The 20,114-nt window shown below is 43.0% G+C and overlaps 1 protein-coding gene across 3 annotated transcripts; it reads left to right on the forward strand.

Annotated features, from left to right (window-relative positions):
* The first annotated feature begins 9,471 nt into the window (after positions 1–9,471).
* commd6 (COMM domain containing 6) lies at positions 9,472–18,511 on the forward strand. 3 transcript variants are annotated; one of them, XM_020461721.2, is made up of 7 exons: positions 9,472–9,602; positions 9,974–10,032; positions 11,749–11,814; positions 11,912–11,988; positions 13,787–13,955; positions 15,565–15,717; positions 15,982–18,511. In XM_020461721.2, the coding sequence occupies exons 1-7, from the start codon at positions 9,578–9,580 to the stop codon at positions 16,030–16,032; spliced, it is 600 nt and encodes a 199-aa protein (XP_020317310.1). In that variant the 5' UTR covers positions 9,472–9,577; the 3' UTR covers positions 16,033–18,511. The 3 variants fall into 3 exon arrangements, with proteins under 3 accessions (XP_020317310.1, XP_031661812.1, XP_031661813.1); XM_031805953.1 differs by having other exon boundaries at positions 9,502–9,634; XM_031805952.1 differs by having other exon boundaries at positions 9,498–9,634; positions 9,974–11,814.
* Positions 18,512–20,114: the final 1,603 nt, after the last annotated feature.

The following is a 20,114-nucleotide window of genomic DNA, read 5'->3' on the forward strand; positions in this document are numbered from 1 at the left end:
GGGCCACAGGTGGTGGCAGACAGGAGGGAGATGGTGGACTGTCTGACGCCCCTGTGTGTCACAAATAGGAAATTAGTGATAGGGGGGGATTTTAACACAGATTTAGGAATAGGGGGGGATAGCAGTGCAGGCGCCATTACCAGGCTAATGGCTTGCCATGGTCTGGTTGATGGTGGTCTGCACACTACTCCGAAAATGGCCGGTCCTACATGGCGCAACTCCAGGGGGGTTGAGCGGAGGCTCGACTATATTTTTGTACCCAGGTCTTTGGGTAAGTTGTCTGGGCGGCTGTTGCCTGTTTTCTTTTCGGATCACGACGGGGTGCTCCTGCAGGTGGGGTCGCCAGTCTGCCTCTTTGGTAGGGGGTACTGGAAGTTAGATCGGGATGTGCTGGAGGAGCAGGCTTTTGTTGACGGGTTTTATGATTTCTTTTGGAGGCTTGAAGGCCTCCGGTCCATGTGCGAGGGGGTGTTAGAGTGGTGGGAATTAGTTAAGGTGAGGATTAGGGCTTTTATAATAGGGTATTGCAAGAGGAAAAAAAGGGAGGAGAGGAGGGAGGTGGATCGTATCCAAAGGTTAATTGAACTCGAGTATGAGGCAGGCAACCTCGGCGGGTCGTTTGACTGGGAGAGATCCGCTACCCTAAAGGCGCAGCTCAGGGAGTTGCAGGAGCGGAAGGCTCGAGCTTTCCTGGAGCGTGCGCATAGTGGCTTTCTAGAACACAATGAGACTTGTTCCGCTATGTTCTTTAAGTCGGTTAGGGCCAGACAGAGTAGGAAGGTAATGCATGGCATTAGGGAAGAAAATGGTAGTATAGTTAGAGAACCAGAGGATATGGTCAGGGTGACAACTGATCATTTCCAAGGTTTATTTAAGGAAAGGGAAATAGATGTAGAGCAGGGAAATGTGTTTTTAGAACACTTGTCCAGGCGGTTGCCGGAGGACATTAGAGAAGTGATGGAGGCCCAGATTTCACTAGAAGAGGTTGAGAGCGCTCTTAGGAGGATGGGAAAAGGGAAGGTGCCTGGGATGGATGGGCTGCCGGCTGAGTTTTATCTCAAGTTTTGGGGTATACTTGGACCAGTGGTCCTCGAAGTCTTGAAGGCCATCCTTGAGACGGGGGTCCCGGGGGGATCAATGGCTGTTGGTGTGCTGTCACTTTTATATAAGAAGGGGGAAGTAACAGACCTTGGCAACTGGCGGCCATTGACCATGCTGTGCGTAGATTACAAGCTACTTGCAAAGGTTTTAGCAGACCGGTTGCGCACAGCCCTTCCCTACGTCGTTCATGAGGATCAGACGTGCGGGGTAGAGGGCCGCTCTATTAGATGGAACCTACAGTTAATCAGGGACTCCATCGCTTGGGTTGAAGATAGAGGACTGCCTTTAATGGTAGCAGCGCTAGATCAGGCGAAAGCCTTTGATCGCATGAATAGATCCTTTTTATTCAGAGTGTTAGGTCGATTAGGATTTGGGGAGAAGTTCATAGGATGGATTCGTACATTATATGTCGGAGCGGGGTGCCGAGTTAGTGTAAATAGTCACTTGGGTGACGTTTTTGACCTCTCGTCTGGGGTCAGGCAGGGGTGCCCACTCTCGGCTCTCCTCTTCGTTCTGTACATGGAGCCTCTGGGGGCTGCCATTAGGGCAGACACAGGGGTGGAAGGCTTGTTGATCCCTGGAAGTGGTGGGCTGCGTGTTAAGATGACGCAGTACGCCGACGACACTTCCTTGCTGCTGTGCAAGGACTCGTGCCTGACAAGGTCCCTTGCCATCTTTGGGGATTTCACCCGAGCGTCGGGAGCGGTTCTGAACCATGCAAAGTCTTCCGTCAAGTTTTCCGGTAGATGGCGCGGTAGAACGGATGTGCCCGGGGGGTTATCTCTCTGTGAGGGGGCCCTGAGGATTCTCGGGGTCCATTTTGAGACCTCCGGCTCAGCGACGCTGAACTGGAACATGCGTATCGCAGTGGTACAGAGGAAGCTAGCAATGTGGAAGGCTAGGTATTTGTCTTTTATGGGCAAAGTCCTGGTCCTAAAGGTGGATGTGTTGCCGTATCTTTTGTATTTGGCGTACATCTACCCATTGCCGGCTTGTCTGAGGAGGCCTCTAGTGAGGCTTGTGTTTCAGTTCATGTGGAGTGGCAGGTGCGAGTGGGTCGCCAGGGCACGCATGATCTGTCCCATCGGGGAGGGAGGTAGGGGGGTACCACATTTCCCCCTCAAGCTGGACACAATTTTTGTTTCTTTCTTGTTAACAGAGCTTGCTCATCCAGTGATACACCCATCCGGTTACCTCCTGCGGGTGTTCTTCTCGTATCAGGCGAGAAGCGTAATGGTGTGGTCTAACACGGGTCCTCGGGCAGAACAGCTGCCGTGGCATTTTGGTCATGCGGCCAAGTGGCTGCGTGTGCACCCTGAGGTTGAAGTTGCCCGAGTAGGTTTAGATCACAGGCACCTGTACGAGGAGGCCAGAAAGGCAGGGAGTCCGGTGCCTGTAGTGGGCATCTCGGAAGTGGTCTGGGAGGGAGTGCAGGCGCGGGGTCTGGACAACAGGCTCAAGGACCTGAATTGGTTGAGCCTCCATAGGTGCTTGCCGGTACGTTCCATCATGTACCGGTATAGTTTGGTGCAATCCCCCACCTGTCCAAGATCCTCTTGTGGCAGGGAGGAGACTGTGCGCCATGTCTTTTGGGACTGTGCCTTTGCCGGAGTAGTATGGTCTAGGGCACGGGTGTTGTTAGGTTTGGTAAGGGGGGATTTTGTATTGACGTGGGCCAGGTTAGAGAGAGGTGTAGGGAGAGCGAGAGGGACGGATAGGGACAGGTTTCTGCTCTGGCTTCTCATGAGTCTCTTTAAACGGGGGCTGTGGGAAGCCAGGCAGAACATGGTGAAGACAGGGAGAGATTGGGGGGTGGAAGGGATAGTGAGGAGGGTGGAAGGAGATTTGAGGGGGAGGATGAAGAGGGAGGAGAGGAAGTGGGGGCAGCATGCTGCTCGGGAGAGGTGGAAGGGGGGTTTAGGGCTGGGTGTCATTTAGATTTGTAAGGGGATAGATTAGGGACGGAGAGATAGGGAAAGGTATTTTGTAGGGTGACGGGAGGGAAGATGCTCCCCTGAGGTTTTGTTTGGGGTTTATGTTTAGTTAAATTAGTTAAATTAAAATACCATTATTTGAGTATGTATGAAAATTATGAGTTGTAAAGAATGAATGGTATTGAAGATAATAAATTATTTTTTATTTAAAAAAAAAAGTTGGCTGTTTAGGTTTTCGCGGTACGTTTCTTATTTTGTATTGTTTGTGTTTATTCGTTTATTAAGCATGTATCAAAATAACCACGCTGCATTTTGGTCCTCTCCTTCGACAGAAGAAAACTGTAACAATCTGACCTTCCACGAAGTTGCACAAAGTTGATTATCCCTTTTACACCATGGCTATAATTTAACACATTTGCCTCTAGAAATGTGTTAATTTGCCGGTAGAAATGTGTTAAACATCCACTGACTTGCTGAGCGGCCTTTCAGTTTATGTCGATAGGACTCGTTTACTGTGGATAAAGATACTTTTGTACCTGTTTCCTCCAGCATCTTCACATGGTCCTTTTGCTGTTGTTCTGGGATTGATTTGCACTTTTTGCACCAAAGTACGTTCATCTCTAGGAGACAGAACACGTCTCCTTCCTAAGCGGTATGATGGCTGCGTGGTCCCATGGTGTTTATACTTGTGTACTATTGCTTGTACAGATGAACGTGGTACCTTCAGGTGTTTTGAAATTGCTCCCAAGGATGAACCAGACATATGGAGGTCTACAATTTTTTTCGGAGGTCTTGGCTGATTTCTTTTGATTTCCCAATGATGTTAAGCAAAGAGGCACTGAGTTTGAAGGTAGGCCTTGAAATACATCCACAGGTACACCTCCAATTGACTCAAATTATGTCAATTAGCCTATCAGAAGCTTTTTTTCATTTTCTGGGATTTTCCAAGCTGTTTAAAGGCACAGTCAATTTAGTGTATGTTAACTTCTGACCCACTGGAATTGTGATCCAGTGAATTCTAAGTGAAATAATCTGTCTATTAACAACGTTTGGAAAAATGACCTGTGTCATGCTCAAAGTAGATGTCCTAACCGACTTGCCAAAACTAGTTGTTAACAAGAAATTTGTGGAGTAGTTGAAAAACAACTTTCAATGTAAACTTCTGACTTCTACTGAATATATAGGGGATACAATCTTCCTAACTCTGCAGATTTTGCTGCGAGGAGGCATTAGATAATTTATTTTGGTACTATCCATATGTAGATCATTTTTGGTCACAGATCCAGCAATGTCTGAAGAATTGCTACATTTACCTAGAACTAACACTGTAGATAGCAATACTGGGAGACTTGAAAAGTCATAGTCAATTGGTCAATACAGTTTCTCTCGATTGCTTAAACACAAACTGGCTCCTGTAGCACAAAAACCCATACCCTTGTACTGGTATTGATAAAGATTTTGTTCTGGCGCCAGGCAAGTATTAACTCTGCGGAAAGTAAAAGAGTAGGAGAGAGTACCACTTCCAGACCCACACACATCAGCAGAAGAGACAGCCTAGAGTATAGACTGTTTGCCAGATAGCCAGTTGAGAAAAAAGACAAGACACATAAAACATGACAGCCTACCCGGACAAACTCACCCTATGGGACTCCCGATCACGGCCGGTTTTGATACAGACCAGGATCGAACCAGGGTTAGGGTTAATAACAATTTTTACTTAACTGACTTGCCTGGTTAAAAAATAAAGGTTAAATAATCATTTTAAATAAGCACTGAGATGCAGTGCCTTCGACTGCTGCGCCACTCGGGAGCCCCAAAAAGTGTTCAACAGCCATGTGAATTTGGCTCTAATATAGTGCTTTATAAATATACATATTTAATTGACTCATTTTAATCAAATAAAGTAAGACATGTATCATGTAATTTAAAAAAAACTAAAATCTGTAATATCATGAAAACAGCACAGTGGCTGACTGCGATGTCTGACAATGGCCACGCGGGGGTGCCACATTGCCTCTTGTTCCAAGTTTCATCAGGGTAATACTCGGGAATCTACTGAGGTTGGAGGATTTACTGTTATTATGGAGAATCGAGAGACTGGGTGTAGTAGTGAGTTTCTGCTGCATCCCTGCCCATTCGAGTGTTGAAGGGAATTAAATTGTAGACCAGATAACCAAAAGGACTTTTAAAACTATACTCAACAAAAATATAAACGCAACATGCTACAATTTCAATGATTTTACTGAATTACAGTTCATATAGTAAAATCAATTAAAATAAATTAATTATGCCCTAATCTACGGATGTCTCATGACTGAGCAGGGTTGCAGCCATGGGTGGGCCTGGGAAGGCATAGGCCCACCCACTGGGGAAGCCAATAAGAATTTGTTTTTCCCCACAAAAGGGCTTTATTACAGACAGAAATCCTCCTCAGTTTCGACAGCTGTCTGGGTAGCTGGTTTCAGACGATCCTGCGAGTGAAGAAGCCTGATGTGGAGTTCCTGGACTGGCGTGGTTACACGTGGTCTGCGGTTGCGAGGCGGTTGGAAACACTGCCACATTCTCTAAAACGACATTGGAGGTGGCTTATGGTTGAGAAATTAATATTCAATTCTCTGGCAACCGTTCTGGTGGACATTCCTGCAGTCAACATGCCAATTGCCTGCTCCCTCTGTGGCATTGTGTTGTGACAAAACTGCACATTTTAGAGTGCCATTTTACTATCCCCAAGACAAGGTGCAACTGTGTAATGATCATACTGTTTAATCAGCTTCTTGATATGCGACACGTGTCGGGTGGATGGATTATCTTGGCAAAGTTAAATGCTCACTAACGGGGATGTAAACAAATTTGTGCACAACATTAGAGAGAAATATGCTTTTTGTGCATATGGAACATTTCTGGGATCTTTTTATTTCAGGTCAAGATATAAAGGACCAACACTTTACATGTTGCGTTATTATATTTTTGTTCATTATTGATATTCATGTTCAATTGGGTAGAGGTGAGGCCAAATTTAAGATCAGAGCCATTTTGATAGCTGTGTGGCAGAAGAGATGGGACTCTGAACCCAAGGGCCAGCATGTATATGCACTCCAAAGAAAGGTGGACCAAGATTCAAAAGGTCAGATCAGGAAGCAAGAGGTGTTTTTTTGATTGACTGTGACTAGATCATTGTACATTGAACTCTCAGTACATCTGGCAAGCATGTGAATGGTTTGTGTCTAGAGTGTTGATGAAACGGTGGAGCTGTTATATTGTATGTTGAAGAGGAGGAAAGACTGACATGTAGGGTCACGGAGGTCTTAGAAGGCTTTTTTAACCACACACTCAACACAGTAGGTGACGGCATGTAACTTTAACGTTGGTTTTGCGGACCGCCATTATATCTTAGAAGTAGAAGACGATCTACCAAAGGTTTTTTATATCTAAGCCAAGATAGACCTGAGACTGTCGTTACCAATGGGAGCAAATGAATCATAGTGGGCAGAACAAGTAAAGAGGTGGGCATAAGCAGGAGCTAGTAAGATCCTATTGGCCCGTTCTAGCATTTATTTGCATATTTTCATTAGAGAACGCCTACGGTCGTGGTTGATCTGTGGATGAGGATCGGTGACTGTGCTTGAATCGGAAAGTGTGGCAAGTGAAGTGTGTGATAATGAATGGAAAATAGTCAAATCAAAGAATGGAACAAAACAAGCAAAAGTTGTAGAAGACAAGGACCAGTCCAATACTGCATTTCTTATTGGGCCACATTAATTTTTTTTGGGACAAGGAGATTAATTTGGGAAATCCATCTGTAATATTGAGGACAGTGAAGAAAGCAGTGGGAAAGGTGGATTCAATCAAGGTGACTAGAAGCGGCATTGTTTTGGTTAATTGTGTTGATGAAGAACAGAAGAAGTATGCACTGGATCTGGAAAAATTGTCCACGTCAGAAGTAACTTGTATTGATCTCAGGAGCAGTGCGTCTGCCAAAGGAGGTAAAGGTGGAGTCTCGCTGGATATACAGTACCAGTCAAAAGTTTGGACAAACCTTTCAATCTTTCAAGGGCTTTTCTTTATTTTTACTATTTTCTACATTGTAGAATAATAGTGAAGACATCAAAACTATGAAATAACACATATGGAATCATGAAGTAACCAATAAAGTGTTAAACAAATGTAAATTTGTTTGCGATTCTTCAAAGTAGCCACCCTTTGCCTTGATGGCAGCTTTTCACACTCTTGGCATTCTCTCAACCAGCTTCATGAGGTGGTAACCTGGAATGCATTTCAATTAACAGGTGTGCCTTGTTAAAAGTTAATTTGTGGAATTTCTTTCCTTAATGCGTTTGAGCCAATCAGTTGTGTTGTGACAAGGTAGGGGTGGTATACAGAAGATAGCCCTATTTGGTGAAAGACCAAGTCCATATTATAGCAAGAACAGCTCAAATAAGCAAAGAGAAACGACAGTACATCATTACTTTAAGACATGAAGGTGAGTCAATATGGAAAATGTCAAGAACTTTGAAAGTTTCTTCAAGTGCAGTCGCAAAAACCATCAAGATCTATGTTGAAACTGGCTCTCACGAGGACCGCCACAGGAAAGGAAGACCCAGAGTTACCTCTGCTGCAGAGGATAAGTTCATTAGGAGTTACCAGCCTCAGAAATTGCAGAAATCACAGAGTTCAAGTAACAGTGAGACACAGAGTAGGTGAATGGATCTCTGCATGTATGGTTCCCCCCGTGAAGCATGGAGGAGGAAGTGTTCGGGTGCTTTGCTGGTGACATTGTCTGTGATTTATTTAGAATTCAAGGCAGACTTAACCAGCATGGCTACCACAGCATTCTGCAGCGATACACCATTCCATCTGGATTGAGCTTAGTCCCACTAGCGTTTGTTTTTCAACAGGACAATGACCCAACACACTACCAGGCTGTGTCAGGGCTATTTGACCAAGAAGGAGAGTGATGGAGTGCTGCATCAGATGACCTGGCTTCCACAATCACCCGACCTCAACCCAATTGAGATGGTTTGGGATGAGTTAAACCACAGAGTGACGGAAAAGCAGCCAATAAGTGCTGAGTATGTGGGAACTCCTTCAAGACTGTTGGAAAAACATTTCTCATGAAGCTGGTTGAGAGAATGTGAAGTGTGCAAAGCTGTCATCAGGGTAAAGGGTGGCTACTTTGAATAATCTAAAATATATTTTTTATTTGTTTAACACCTTTTTTTGGTTATGACATGATTCCATATGTTTCATAGTCTTCACTATTATTCTACAATGTAGAAAATAGTAAATGTAAAGAAACCCTTGAAAGAAGGTGTCCAAACTTTTGACTGGTACTGTAGGTGATGAGTACCTTATTCGGAAAATCCCAGGAGTGGTCAGTGCACATCACCTGACCTATATTGTAATTGGAAGGAAGGAGAAAAGCCTGTCTATTGTTTGAGGAGACCACCTGAATATGGGAAGCTTGGATATGTGAGGTATGCAGTGAGAGCTTTTATGTCCAAACTGTTACAGTGTGGAAATTTTAAAGGATATGGTCACGTGTCAAATATTTGCATCCTGGAGAAGTAATAATATTGAAGAATCTGTGAATGGAAAATGTTGCAACTGTGGTGGGGTTCATACTCCGGACATCCTTGAGTGTCCTATTAGGGTGAAGGAGGTTGAAGTGTCAAAAAATCAGGGCTGCGCAGTGGATCTCTTATGTGGAGGCGGTGAAGAGTCGAAAGGGAAAGAGGCAAGTGTTGAAGATATGGCGGTGGATGTATTGCAGCCAGTTGATGGTGTGTCAATCGGGTGATCTGGATACATTCAGGTGGATTTAAAGCCACGGTGATGAATTGTACAGCACAAGTGTCTGAGATGTCAATGAAGCTGGATATCATATCTGCAGCAGATACGTTTTTTGGGGCTCCAAGACTTCACGCCCTCACAGGGCGTGAGGCTTTGTTGGGACCTGACTAAAATGAGTTTTTTACAGAAAAGCAGGTCAATTTTGTTTGGTTAATTTATTTTTATGGTAGTTAGTATGATATTTCAAGTTGACCCAAATGTTTTCTCTATTTTTGGGATCCGTATTACCCCCCGCACAGTAGGTGTCAGAAAGCACATTTTAATTGTTGCGAACGCCGTTATATACCATAGAAGAAAAGAACGCCCACTACATACAGTGCACGAGTGCAATAACTAAATTCACGCTTGCAATCCTTCTAAACAACACCGTTTTTAGAAACTTTGGAAAATGTTAAAGTATACAAAACGAAGTCCACTCTGTTACATTTCTGTTTCCAAAGTGTAATTCTGTATGACATTAAATGTTTCATCGATGAGAGAAATGTACAAAATGTCGGCCAAACCCATCTTCTCCCACTACCGGCCAATGGGCTTTCTCTAATAACCATATTTGGTAGTGAGTGGAACCACCGACCGGATGCTTCACATTTACACATCCGGTTCCATTGTTCTATCTGTGATTTTACTGTGGTGACCTCTTTGTTGCCTATCTACCCTGAACCTCTGTTTTCCACCCCTGCTTGCGATCAGAGATGCCGGGGTTGGATTCATCGCCTAGTGGGTGCAGTATTTCAACATAATATGAAACGGTAACATAGCTAGCTAACGGTTAGCTTAATAGCAAGCCAAAGGTTTCCCCGTTTATCTGTTGTCAACTGCTAACGTTACTATTTTTGTAGTTGATATGAATACTTTCCATAGGAAACAGTGTTAACTGACTTTGCGATGTGCATAAATAATCTAATCCAACAAAAGAATAAATGCAAATAGTATATAATATGTATGTATATGTGAAGGATCCAACTAATGAATAAATGGGAAGATACCCAATAGCTAGGTAACGGTAGTTCACTGACTTGGCTAAGTAGCTAATGGGCTAGCCATTTTCTTTATTTTTCTACTTACTAATCAATTTCTGTGGTTTTTAGGCGTTGACAAAACTGTGGAAAACATTGGAAGACTCCCACCAGATTTATTGGCAGAAACAGTAAGGACATCCTGTATCTGTCATTTCTCTTGGCATTAATTGAGAAAGATGAGACGCTTGAAATAGTACCACGTATTTTTCAGCATTACTGATTGGAGTGATAGGCCAATCCAGAGCCATATACACTGACAATACCATTCCTTTTTAAAAACACATTTCTGGTATTGAGTTGCCCTCAGAACAGCCTCAATTCGTCAGGGACTCCACCAGTTATCAAAAGCGTCCCACAGGGATGCTGTTGATTCCAATGCTTCCCACAGGGATTTTGAGTGATGGATCATTCTTGATGCAACTGCTGCACATAAAAAAAACAGCAGCGTTGCAGTTCTTGACACAAACTGATGCAGCTGGAACCTACTATCATACCCTGTTCAAAGGAACTTACATTTTTGTTGCCTTACCCATTCACCCTCTGAATGGCAAACATACACAATCCATGTCTCAAGGCTTAAAAATCCTTCTTTAACCTGTTTCCTCCCTTTCGTCTACACTGATTTGAAGGGGAATTAATAAGTGACATCAATACAGGATCATAGCTTTTACCTGGTCAGTCTGTCATGGAAAGTGCTGGCGTTCTTAATGTTTTGTATACTCAGAGTTAGGCCAGGCCACCATGTACGCACCCATATAGAACTTAATTCTCGAAATGTTGGCGACGTAATAACACGAGAGCAACTCTGACAGGAGACGGGGTCAAGGCTAGAAGGGTTTCCAGCTTTTGTCAAATTAACATCAAAAGTTAATATTTTGTGTTATAGCTAAACCTTTTCCAAACCTTAACCGAACTCCTAACCTGCTACTAAAAGTCAAATCTAATGTAAATTTGACTAACTGGATCCCTTCTATGAAATGACCCGCTGTAAACAAGCAAAACAGAGCAGTGAATTCAAGACGTTTTTATTGATTAGCATTCGGGATAATGGGTATCCAAGTCTTTAATGTGTTGTAGTGTCACTGGAATTCTTCATAGGTTGAAGAACAGAAACAGAACAACACAGAAGGATTAATTATCACTTAACAATGGCTATGGAGGAGAAATTGTCACTCAGAACGTTCAACCGCATTGGCATAACTCTTCTCTCATATATATATATATATATTTATATATATATATATATAGTTGAAGTCAGAAGTTTACATTCATCTTAGCCAAATACATTTAAACTCAGTTTTTCACAATTCCTGAGATTTTATCCTTGTAAAAATTCCCTGTTTTAGGTCAGATAGGATCACCACTTTATTTTATGAATGTGAAATGTCAGAATAATAGTAGAGTGATTTATTTCAGCTTTTATTTCTTTCATCACATTCCCAGTGGGTCAGAAGTTTACAAACACTCAATTAGTATTTGGTAGCATTCATTCATCAATTCACGTGTGCCTTTATTTATCTATTTATATGTGCATGCTTTTATTTCAAATGATGACAGGTTTGGTCTATACATCTATACTGGCACCGACTACACTTGTTCAGCTGCATCACCATTGACAGAAACAAATAAAAAACATTTGGACCAAATATCCCAATAGTGGTCGGTAGACCATAGTCATATGTATTAGAGTGCATCGATACAGCGACCGACCAGTCACAGTCGGATGTATTGAAATACAATACTTTTGTATTAGAGAGTGCATCAATGCAGCAGTCATAGTCATCAGTCACCATTTCAGGAGCTGTTGTTATTGAGGATGTGGTTCTGATAATCTCCTCATGCAGTGTCAGCAGATTCTGAGTCATCTCCAAGGACAGGTCAGGGGAGTGGATTCCGCTGAAATCTCTGATGTAAGTCAACACATTTCCACTGTCCTTTCTCTCCCTAAACTTAACCATATTTACATGATCTGATGTTGTGACATGTTTTCTTCCTTTTTCTGTACAGAAGTTTCAAAGAGCTGGGATCCGACTTGACCAAGAGGCTCTACAGGAGGTTGTGCAATTTCTCTTCTTAACGTTCAGGTATTGTAGCTGTTTGTGATCCGCAACCACTCATCGGCATGTTGCAAAAAAATATATATATATCCAGCGTTCAGCACATGGATTTTGTTTGCTCCCCTTTGGGATAGGTCAGGAACCAGTGGTGGGGTAGTGGCTTCAGGGCCATTGCTATGATTTGTTACTAAAGTAATTGGTTTTATGTATTTGGAGAGTCATAAGGATATTCCATGGTGGGTGAGTTGTGGGTTTAAATGCATTTGGAAAGTATAGAGACCCCTTGACTTTTACACATTTTTGTTACGTTACAGCTATATTTTAAAATTGATGAGGAAATGTAATTTTTATCTGTCGACACACAATTTCCCATAATGACAAAGGGGAACAGATTTTTATCATTCTTTTGCAAATGTATTTAAAAATAATAAAATAAACATTTACATTAGTTTTCAGACCCTTTGCTATGAGACTTGAAATTGAGCTCTGGTGCATCCAGTTTCCATTGATAATCCTTGATGTTTCTACAACTTGATTGGAGTCCACCTGTGGTAAATTCAGTTGATTGGACATGATTTGGAAATGCGCACACCTGTCTATATAAGGGCCCATGGTTGACAGGGCATGTCAGAACAAAAACCAAGCCATGTGGTCGAAGAAATTGTCTGTAGAGCACCGAGACAGGATTGTGTCGAGGCACAGATTTGGGGAAGGGTACCACAACATTTCTGCAGCATTGAAGGTCCCTCAAGAACCCAGTGGCCTCCATCATTCTTAAATGGAAGAAGTTTGGGACCACCAAGACCCTTCCTAGAGCTGGCATCCTGGCCAAACTGAGCAATCGGGCCTTGGTCAGGGAGGTGACCTAGAACCCTATGGTCACTCTGACAGAGATCCAGAGTTCCTCTGTGGAGATGGGAGAACCTTCCAGAAGGACAACCATCTCTGCAGCACTCCACCATTCAGGCCTTTATGGTAGAGTGGCCAGACGGAAGCCACTCCTCAGTAAAAGGCACATGACAGCCCGCTTGGAGTTTGCCAAAAGGACTCTCAGACCGTGAGAAACAAGATTCTCTGGTCTGATGAAACCAAGATTGAACTCTTTGGCCTAAATGCCTAGTGTCACGTCTGGAGGAAACATGGCACCATACCTGCTGTGAAGCATTTTGGTGGAAGCATCATGCTGTGGGGATGTTTTTCGGGGACTGGGAGATTAGTCAGGATCAAGGGAAAGCTGAACGTAGCAAAGTACAGAGATCCTTGATGAAAACCTGCTCCAGAGAGCTCAGGACTTCAGACTGGGGCGAACGTTCACCTTCCAACAGGACAATGACCCTAAGCACACAGCCAAGACAACACAGGAGTGGCTTCGGGACAAGTCTCTAAATGTCCTTGTGGCCCAGCCAAAGCCCAGACTTGAACCCGTTCGTGCGAACATCTCTGGAGAGACTTGAAAATAGCTTTGCAGCGACGCTCCCCATCTAACTTGACAGAGCTTGAGAAGAATGGGAGAAGCTCCCCAAATACAGGTATGCCAAGCTTGTAGTCATACCCAAGAAGACTGAAGTTTATAATCGCTGCCAAAGTACTGAAAGGTTCTGAGTACTTTATGTTAATGTGATATTTCAGTTAATTCTTTCTAAATGTGTGACATTTTCTATAAACCTATTTTTGATTTGTCATTATGGGGTATCGTGTGTAGATTTCTGAGAATTTTAGAATGAGGCTGTAACGTAACAAAATGGGGAAGGGGTCCAAATGCACTGTATATGTTGACTGGGTTCAGACGTCTGTGTTAAATAAACACGTGTTGTATTTTTAACAGGTCGACTGAAAAGAACAACCTCTCTGCTGATGTACTGGTAACTAGGCTGGGAGAGGGCAGCAGTAAGTGGTCCAAAGCTGCCCTTCAGGTGCTCCATCGGCTATGGAGTGATCAGGGTGCCCTAGTCAACACGCACCAACAGTCCCAAGCCATGCTTAGCATCGGACAGGTAGGCCTACACCCGGCTACTGGAGCCCACCAAAACAAATCGATTCTTCTCTTGCCTAATTCCAGGTCAACTCCTTGCTCCTTAGCCTGGTCCCATATCTATCTTTGCTGTATAGCCTAGTCCTATGGACCACCAGGCTAGCTCCTACGCCATAGGTACTTGTGTATATTTGATATGGTTTAGAAATTATAGAGGGCAAGGTGTAGCAAGGAAGTATGCAGCACTTGAAGTGGCCAGAAGTTATGGAATTGGGTACTGGATTCTCCTAATTAAGGATGGGGAATTGTACCCACAAAGGGCAAGTGTGAGTGCAGGCTTTTGCCCCAGTCAAAGCTACAGTATAATACACCTAATTCAGCTTATCAACCAATCATAGTCTTCCACATGACTGAAGCCACTTTCCAGAGCGTCTGCAGGGCAGTCACACTGCACAAATTGATCAATGATTGAATGCCGTGTTATCTACAGTGTATCCTTATTTAAAAGTTGCATCGTATCATTGTTGCCATTAATAGTAGTTTGACCACCAGCAGGCATTTTTGTTGGCATCTTATCAAGCTTGTTAGCGCTTGCTTACTTTTCCACATAATCCTACAGCGGTCCATGCTGGCCAAACGTTTTGATTGCTATACCCTATCCGAAAGAGCATATTCCAAGGTTTTTAATTAACCTTGTTTTGCCCAACAACACAATGTTTTACAGATGGTCTCCCTTTCAAAATGTTTTCCTAGAATAACAATAGCTCCATGCCCACTGATGATAGTCCCCAAATCGATATTTGCTAATGATCATTTTATTGGATTCTGTTATAATCCGTCATTCATTGTTGTAAAGGTCTAGGGAATATAAGCATGTGATGTCTGCTAAATTAACAAAACATGCTGTTCTGTTATTTTGAAATAAATTGTCTTAGTACCATGTTTTATATGAACTCAACAAAATGTTAATGGATTTATTTGTGATCGTGTCTATTACATTGATTTATTAGACTGGCGGTTATTGGTAGGCTACTCGATTCCCGGCTATTCTAATGTTAAAATGCATATGGTGCAGCAGACCATGGCGCTTTGAGGAAGAAATGCTAAAAGTTTGTCTTATGATATTTCTCAATGTAAGGCCACTGCTGGCGTGTAAAATACACATATTTACAGAAGTCGGGGACAGGTGGGTTTGAGGTTTTTATTTAAATGACATAGGCCTATAGCTCCCACAGTCCTGTTTACTGTAGGTGTTAAAAAATATACATGTATTTATAAATAACTAGGCAAGTCGGTTAAGAACAAACTCTTATTTACAATGACGGCCTACGCTGGCTAAATCCGGACGACGCTGGGCCAATTTTGCACTGCCCTGTGGGGACTCCAAATCCAAATATTGGCTGTACTAGAATCTTTCAAACCTTTTTTTGATAGCACTGACTGAGATTGATTACTATTGTATTTGTTGTGCTGTTTATACTGTTAGAAATGTAGCTTCATTAAATTGATTAACCCGCCAGTGGACTCCAGTGCAAGAGGGGGTCTGAATCATTTTTAAATATACTGTAAATGCTTTGCCATCTGTAGTTGCAAGTAGACTTGTTGATTTAACCATTGGTGTGCCTGTCTAGCTGGTGGACATGCAGTGGAAGCTGGGCATGGCGGTGAGCTCGGACACCTGTCGCTCTCTCAACTCCCCCCACGTCTCCCTCCTGTTGAAGATCGCAGACACCTCTGGACAGATCTCCCAACGGTCCTTTGAAATGACCATTGCACAATTCCAGGTCAGTTTATTCTTCATCTAAAAGCAATGGATGAGTGATGTTTGAGATGATTGAATGGTTTGCTTATATGTTGCTACTGTACAACCGTCCTTTACTCTAAGTAAAATACCTTAGGCAGTTTACCCCAACACTTTTGGATCCTGCTCTGTTGGAAACCGGGCCTGTTGTGTGTGTGTGAGTGAGAAACATTGCATCAGAAAAAACATTCTGAACAAATTACGATCTATTCTATTTACTGACTGACTTTTCCTACTCTCTTTGCAGAACTTCTACAGGCAATTCAAGGAGATGGCAGCTGTTTTGGAAACAGTATGATGTTCTGTGGCCCAGAAACCCCTCCTTGATGAGAAAGCCACGCCCTTATTTACATTATTGGTAATGTTTACGCTCAAAGCATTTTGTGTCCACGAATGCGGAATTCCAGTGGTGTAAAAATACTTTAAAGTATCTGTACTTTACTATTTAAATTTTTACTTCACTACATTCCCAAAGAAAATTATGTACTTTTTACCCTATACATTTTCCCTAACACCCAAAAGTACTCGTTACATTTTGAATGCTTAGCAGGACAGAAAATGGTCTAATTCGCACACTTATTAAGAGAACATCACTAGTCATCCCTACTGCCTCTGATCTGGCAGACTCACTAAACACAAATGCTTTGTTTGTTAAAAAAATAAAAATGGAGTAAAACCTGCCTCAGTCTACTGAATACCTAACCCTGGGATAGTTTTATTTTTCTGTGCGACAATACACCAGAATGGCTTTCCAAGAGATTGCGTGGTCCGGTCTTAAGTCAATCAATGAACCCCAACAAAATTGACTGAGCTCGAGCAATTTTGACAAAACAATGGATATACAGGTAATTGGGCCACCATGAGCCAGAACAGCTTCAATGCGCCTTGGCATAGATTCTGCAAGTATCTTGATCTCTATTGCAGGGATGAGACATCCATTATTTTTGGTGTTTTGTTGGTAGTGGTGGAAAACATTGTCTCAGGCGCCGCTCCAGAATCACCCATAGGTGTTCATTTGGTTGAGATGTTGTGACTGAGAAGACTGGCGTATGATTTACATTTGTTTTCATGCTCATCAAACCATCACTCAACTCTGAGGTGTACATTTTTTAATTTAAGTAAAAATAAAATACAAATTTCACTTTGAACATGTGGATCAGGTTGTGTAGATTTAGTAGGGGGGAAAACAATTGAATCCCTTTTTAGATTTTTGAAAGCTGTGAAAGGGCTGTGTAGTATGGTTAAGAAAGGGTGTGCGGTCTGGCTGATTCCGAACTCAAAGTCCTCCTAACTTCAGAGTGTGGGTAGGCTGTTTGACGTCGGCACGATGCAACGGAAATGAAGGTGGCTGTGCTTTTACTGTTTGGTTCTCCTTTCTCACTCAAACACCCACATGGACAGCCCCCTTCCATTACAACTGATGGATTTTCAAATCCAAACTAGAAATAGAAGCTCCCTCTATTTCTGAGCTAATATTGTACCAACAAGCAAACTCCTGTCCAGAACAGTGGGGTACAACTCTCCCTCGCTGTGTACCATGTGGGCTGCGTCGGCCAGGCTAGTGAGTGTGCACTTGGGAAGAAACAGATCACTCAAGTTGTTTCTTTAATTCCCAAGTGCAGCGTTAACTAACTTATTTCATGGATATACCTGGTGGTGCCTATTATTCTTATTTGTGCCAAATCACCTGTGCTCTTATTCTATATTTTGAATGATTTTGAAAGCAGCTGTTACTTTTAGTAATGTGTTATGCATTCTTCTTGATGTATACATTAAATATTCCTTTGCCTTTTACTTATTTTTGTTGCACTTTGACCCCAGGGTACTACACCTTTATCTGTGATGTTGTCTGTCGTTTTCATCACGAATGGACTAAATAACAAGTACAATTTGTTTCATTTGATACAGACAGCCATTTGGTTTTGGGATCACTTCCATTTCAATTCAGGAGAGAAATAGATTTGCTAATCCCAGGTGAGAGTGTGAGCTATTATATGTTGCTGATAACTGTGGCCCCTTATGTGTGTGCACCTTCAAAGGTTAGCTTTCAGTATTAGCCAGAAACGGACAGTTCCGGGAAAATGCCAGATGGGCTGGTCTATCTTTAGCCCAGTGGGCTTGTCTCAATTGAGGGTTTTGCACGGAATTATTATTTGGCTAATAATGGGGCCTCAATGGAAAAATGGGCAGGTGTGGGGGCCTTCTAGGAAAAACAAATATGCTGATGGGTTAGAAATGCCCTGGCAGATGTCTGGTTCCAGGATAAAGCTGCCAGGAGGGGTGGAGGTAGTGAAAGGCTCCTGGGGGAAACCTTTTTCTGTGTTGTTTTAAATAAACACCATTAACCAATGTATCACACTTGTCTGATCTGTGTAAACGTCTAGATCAAACCCCTGGTCTGCCACAGTACGTGTGTGTGTATAGTGCATCTGTTATCGTATGTGTGTATAGTGCATCTGTTATCGTGTGTGTGTGTGTCTGCACCTATGTTTATGTTGCTTCACAGTCCACGCAATTCCATAAGATGTATATTTACCTGCTTTTTAAATCAGATTCTATTGCTTGCATCAGTTACCAGATGTGGAATAAAGTTCTATGTAGTGATGGCTCTATGTAGTACTGTGTGCCTCCCATAGTCTGTTCTGGACTTGGACTGCGTCTTTTACCCTGTTTAATTGGCATATATACCTTATATTAGCCCACCTAAAGCTTTGCTAGGTTTCATAAACAACCCTTTTAATTAAAAACACTTTAAATAAACTCAGCAAAAAAAGAAATTTCCTCTCTCTGTCAACTATGTTTATTTTCAGCAAACTTAATGTGTAAATATTTGTATGAACATAAAATTCAACAACTGAGACAAACTGAACACGTTCCCCATAGTCTGTTCTGGACTTGGACTGTGAAGAGACCTCTGGTGGCATGTCTTGTGGGGTATGCATGGGTGTCTGAGCTGTGGGCCAGTAGTTTAGACTGTGTGCTAGTCAGTGCTTTCAAAATGTCAATACCTCTCACAAATACAAGTAGTGATGGAGTCCATTCCTCTACTTTGAGCCAGGAAATATTGGCATGCACATTATTAATATTAGCTCTCTGTGTACATCCAAGGGCCAGCAGTGCTGCCCTGTTCTGAGCCAATTGTAATTTTCCTTAGCCCCTCTTAGTGGCACCTGACCACACAACTGAACAGTAGTCAAGGTGTGACAAAACTAGGGCCTGTAGGACCTGCTTGTTGACAGTGCTGTCTAGAAGGTAGAAACTAGGGCCTGTAGGACCTGCCTTGTTGATAGTGTTGTTAAGAAGGTAGAAACTAGGGCCTGTAGGACAGCACTGTCAACAAGGCAGGTCCTACAGGTTATGGAATCCAGTTTCAACTGTTCAGAGCTGCCCTTCATAATGTAAAAATACTCCATATTCATGTCCTGGCGTAGTACATTCGGGAGCAGTTTAGTAATGTCATTTACTTGAGTTCTGGGAAAGGTCATTGTATTTCCACCAGGAACAGTCACATTTCTTACCATGCAGCTGCCCAAAATCACGGTTGGCGAGAAGGACGAGGAAATCCGTCCACTCCCACGCTTTCAAACAACTTAATAGGAAGGCCTCTTCATTGGAAAGGGAATGCCCCCAGAGTGAAACTCACAACTTCATGCAAACCATACTCAGAAGGAGGGCTTACTCTACCTGACTTCCAGTTGTATTACTGGGTCTCTATCTCAGTTAAAGGCTGTGTGGGTATGGCAAAATACAACAAGTTCACCCTCTTGGAGACAAAGTGTATTTTACCCTGTTTAATTGGCATATATACCTTATATTAGCCCACCTAAAGCTTTGCTAGGTTTGTGTCACTGAACAACGGCGGGGTCTAAATCAAAAGTAACAGTATCTGGTGTGGCCACCAGCTGCATTAAGTACTGCAGTGCATCTCCTCCTCATGGACTGCACCAGATTTGCCAGTTCTTGCTGTGAGATGTTACCCCACTCTTCCACCAAGGCACCTGCAAGTTCCCGGACATTTATGGGGGAAATGGCCCTAGCCCTCACACCTCTGATCCAACAGGTCCCCAACGTGCTCAATGGGATTGAGATTCAGGCTCTTCGCTGGCAATGGCAGAACACTGACAGTCCTGTCTTGAAGGAAATCAGTATGGCTGGTGGCATTGTCATGCTGGAGGTTATTGCCTGCGATGACCACAAGCTCAGTCCGATGATGCTGTGACACACCGCTCCAGACCATGACGGACCCTCCACCTCCAAATCGATCCTGCTCCAGAGTACAGGCCTCGGTGTAACACGCATTCCTTCGATAATAAACGCGAATTCGACCATCACCCCTGGATAGACAAAACCGCGACCCGTCAGAAAAGCACTTTTTGACAT

The sequence above is a fragment of the Oncorhynchus kisutch genome, linkage group LG26 (assembly GCF_002021735.2).
Source record: "Oncorhynchus kisutch isolate 150728-3 linkage group LG26, Okis_V2, whole genome shotgun sequence".
Lineage (NCBI taxonomy): Eukaryota > Metazoa > Chordata > Actinopteri > Salmoniformes > Salmonidae > Oncorhynchus > Oncorhynchus kisutch.

Coding starts and splice junctions, on each gene's coding strand:
- commd6 (XM_020461721.2), top strand. CDS start 9,578: ATGCCGGGGTTGGATTCATCGCCTA. Junction 10,033..11,748: donor CAGATTTATTGGCAGAAACA/GTAAGGACATCC, acceptor CTCCTCATGCAG/TGTCAGCAGATTCTGAGTCA. Junction 13,956..15,564: donor CCATGCTTAGCATCGGACAG/GTAGGCCTACAC, acceptor GTGCCTGTCTAG/CTGGTGGACATGCAGTGGAA.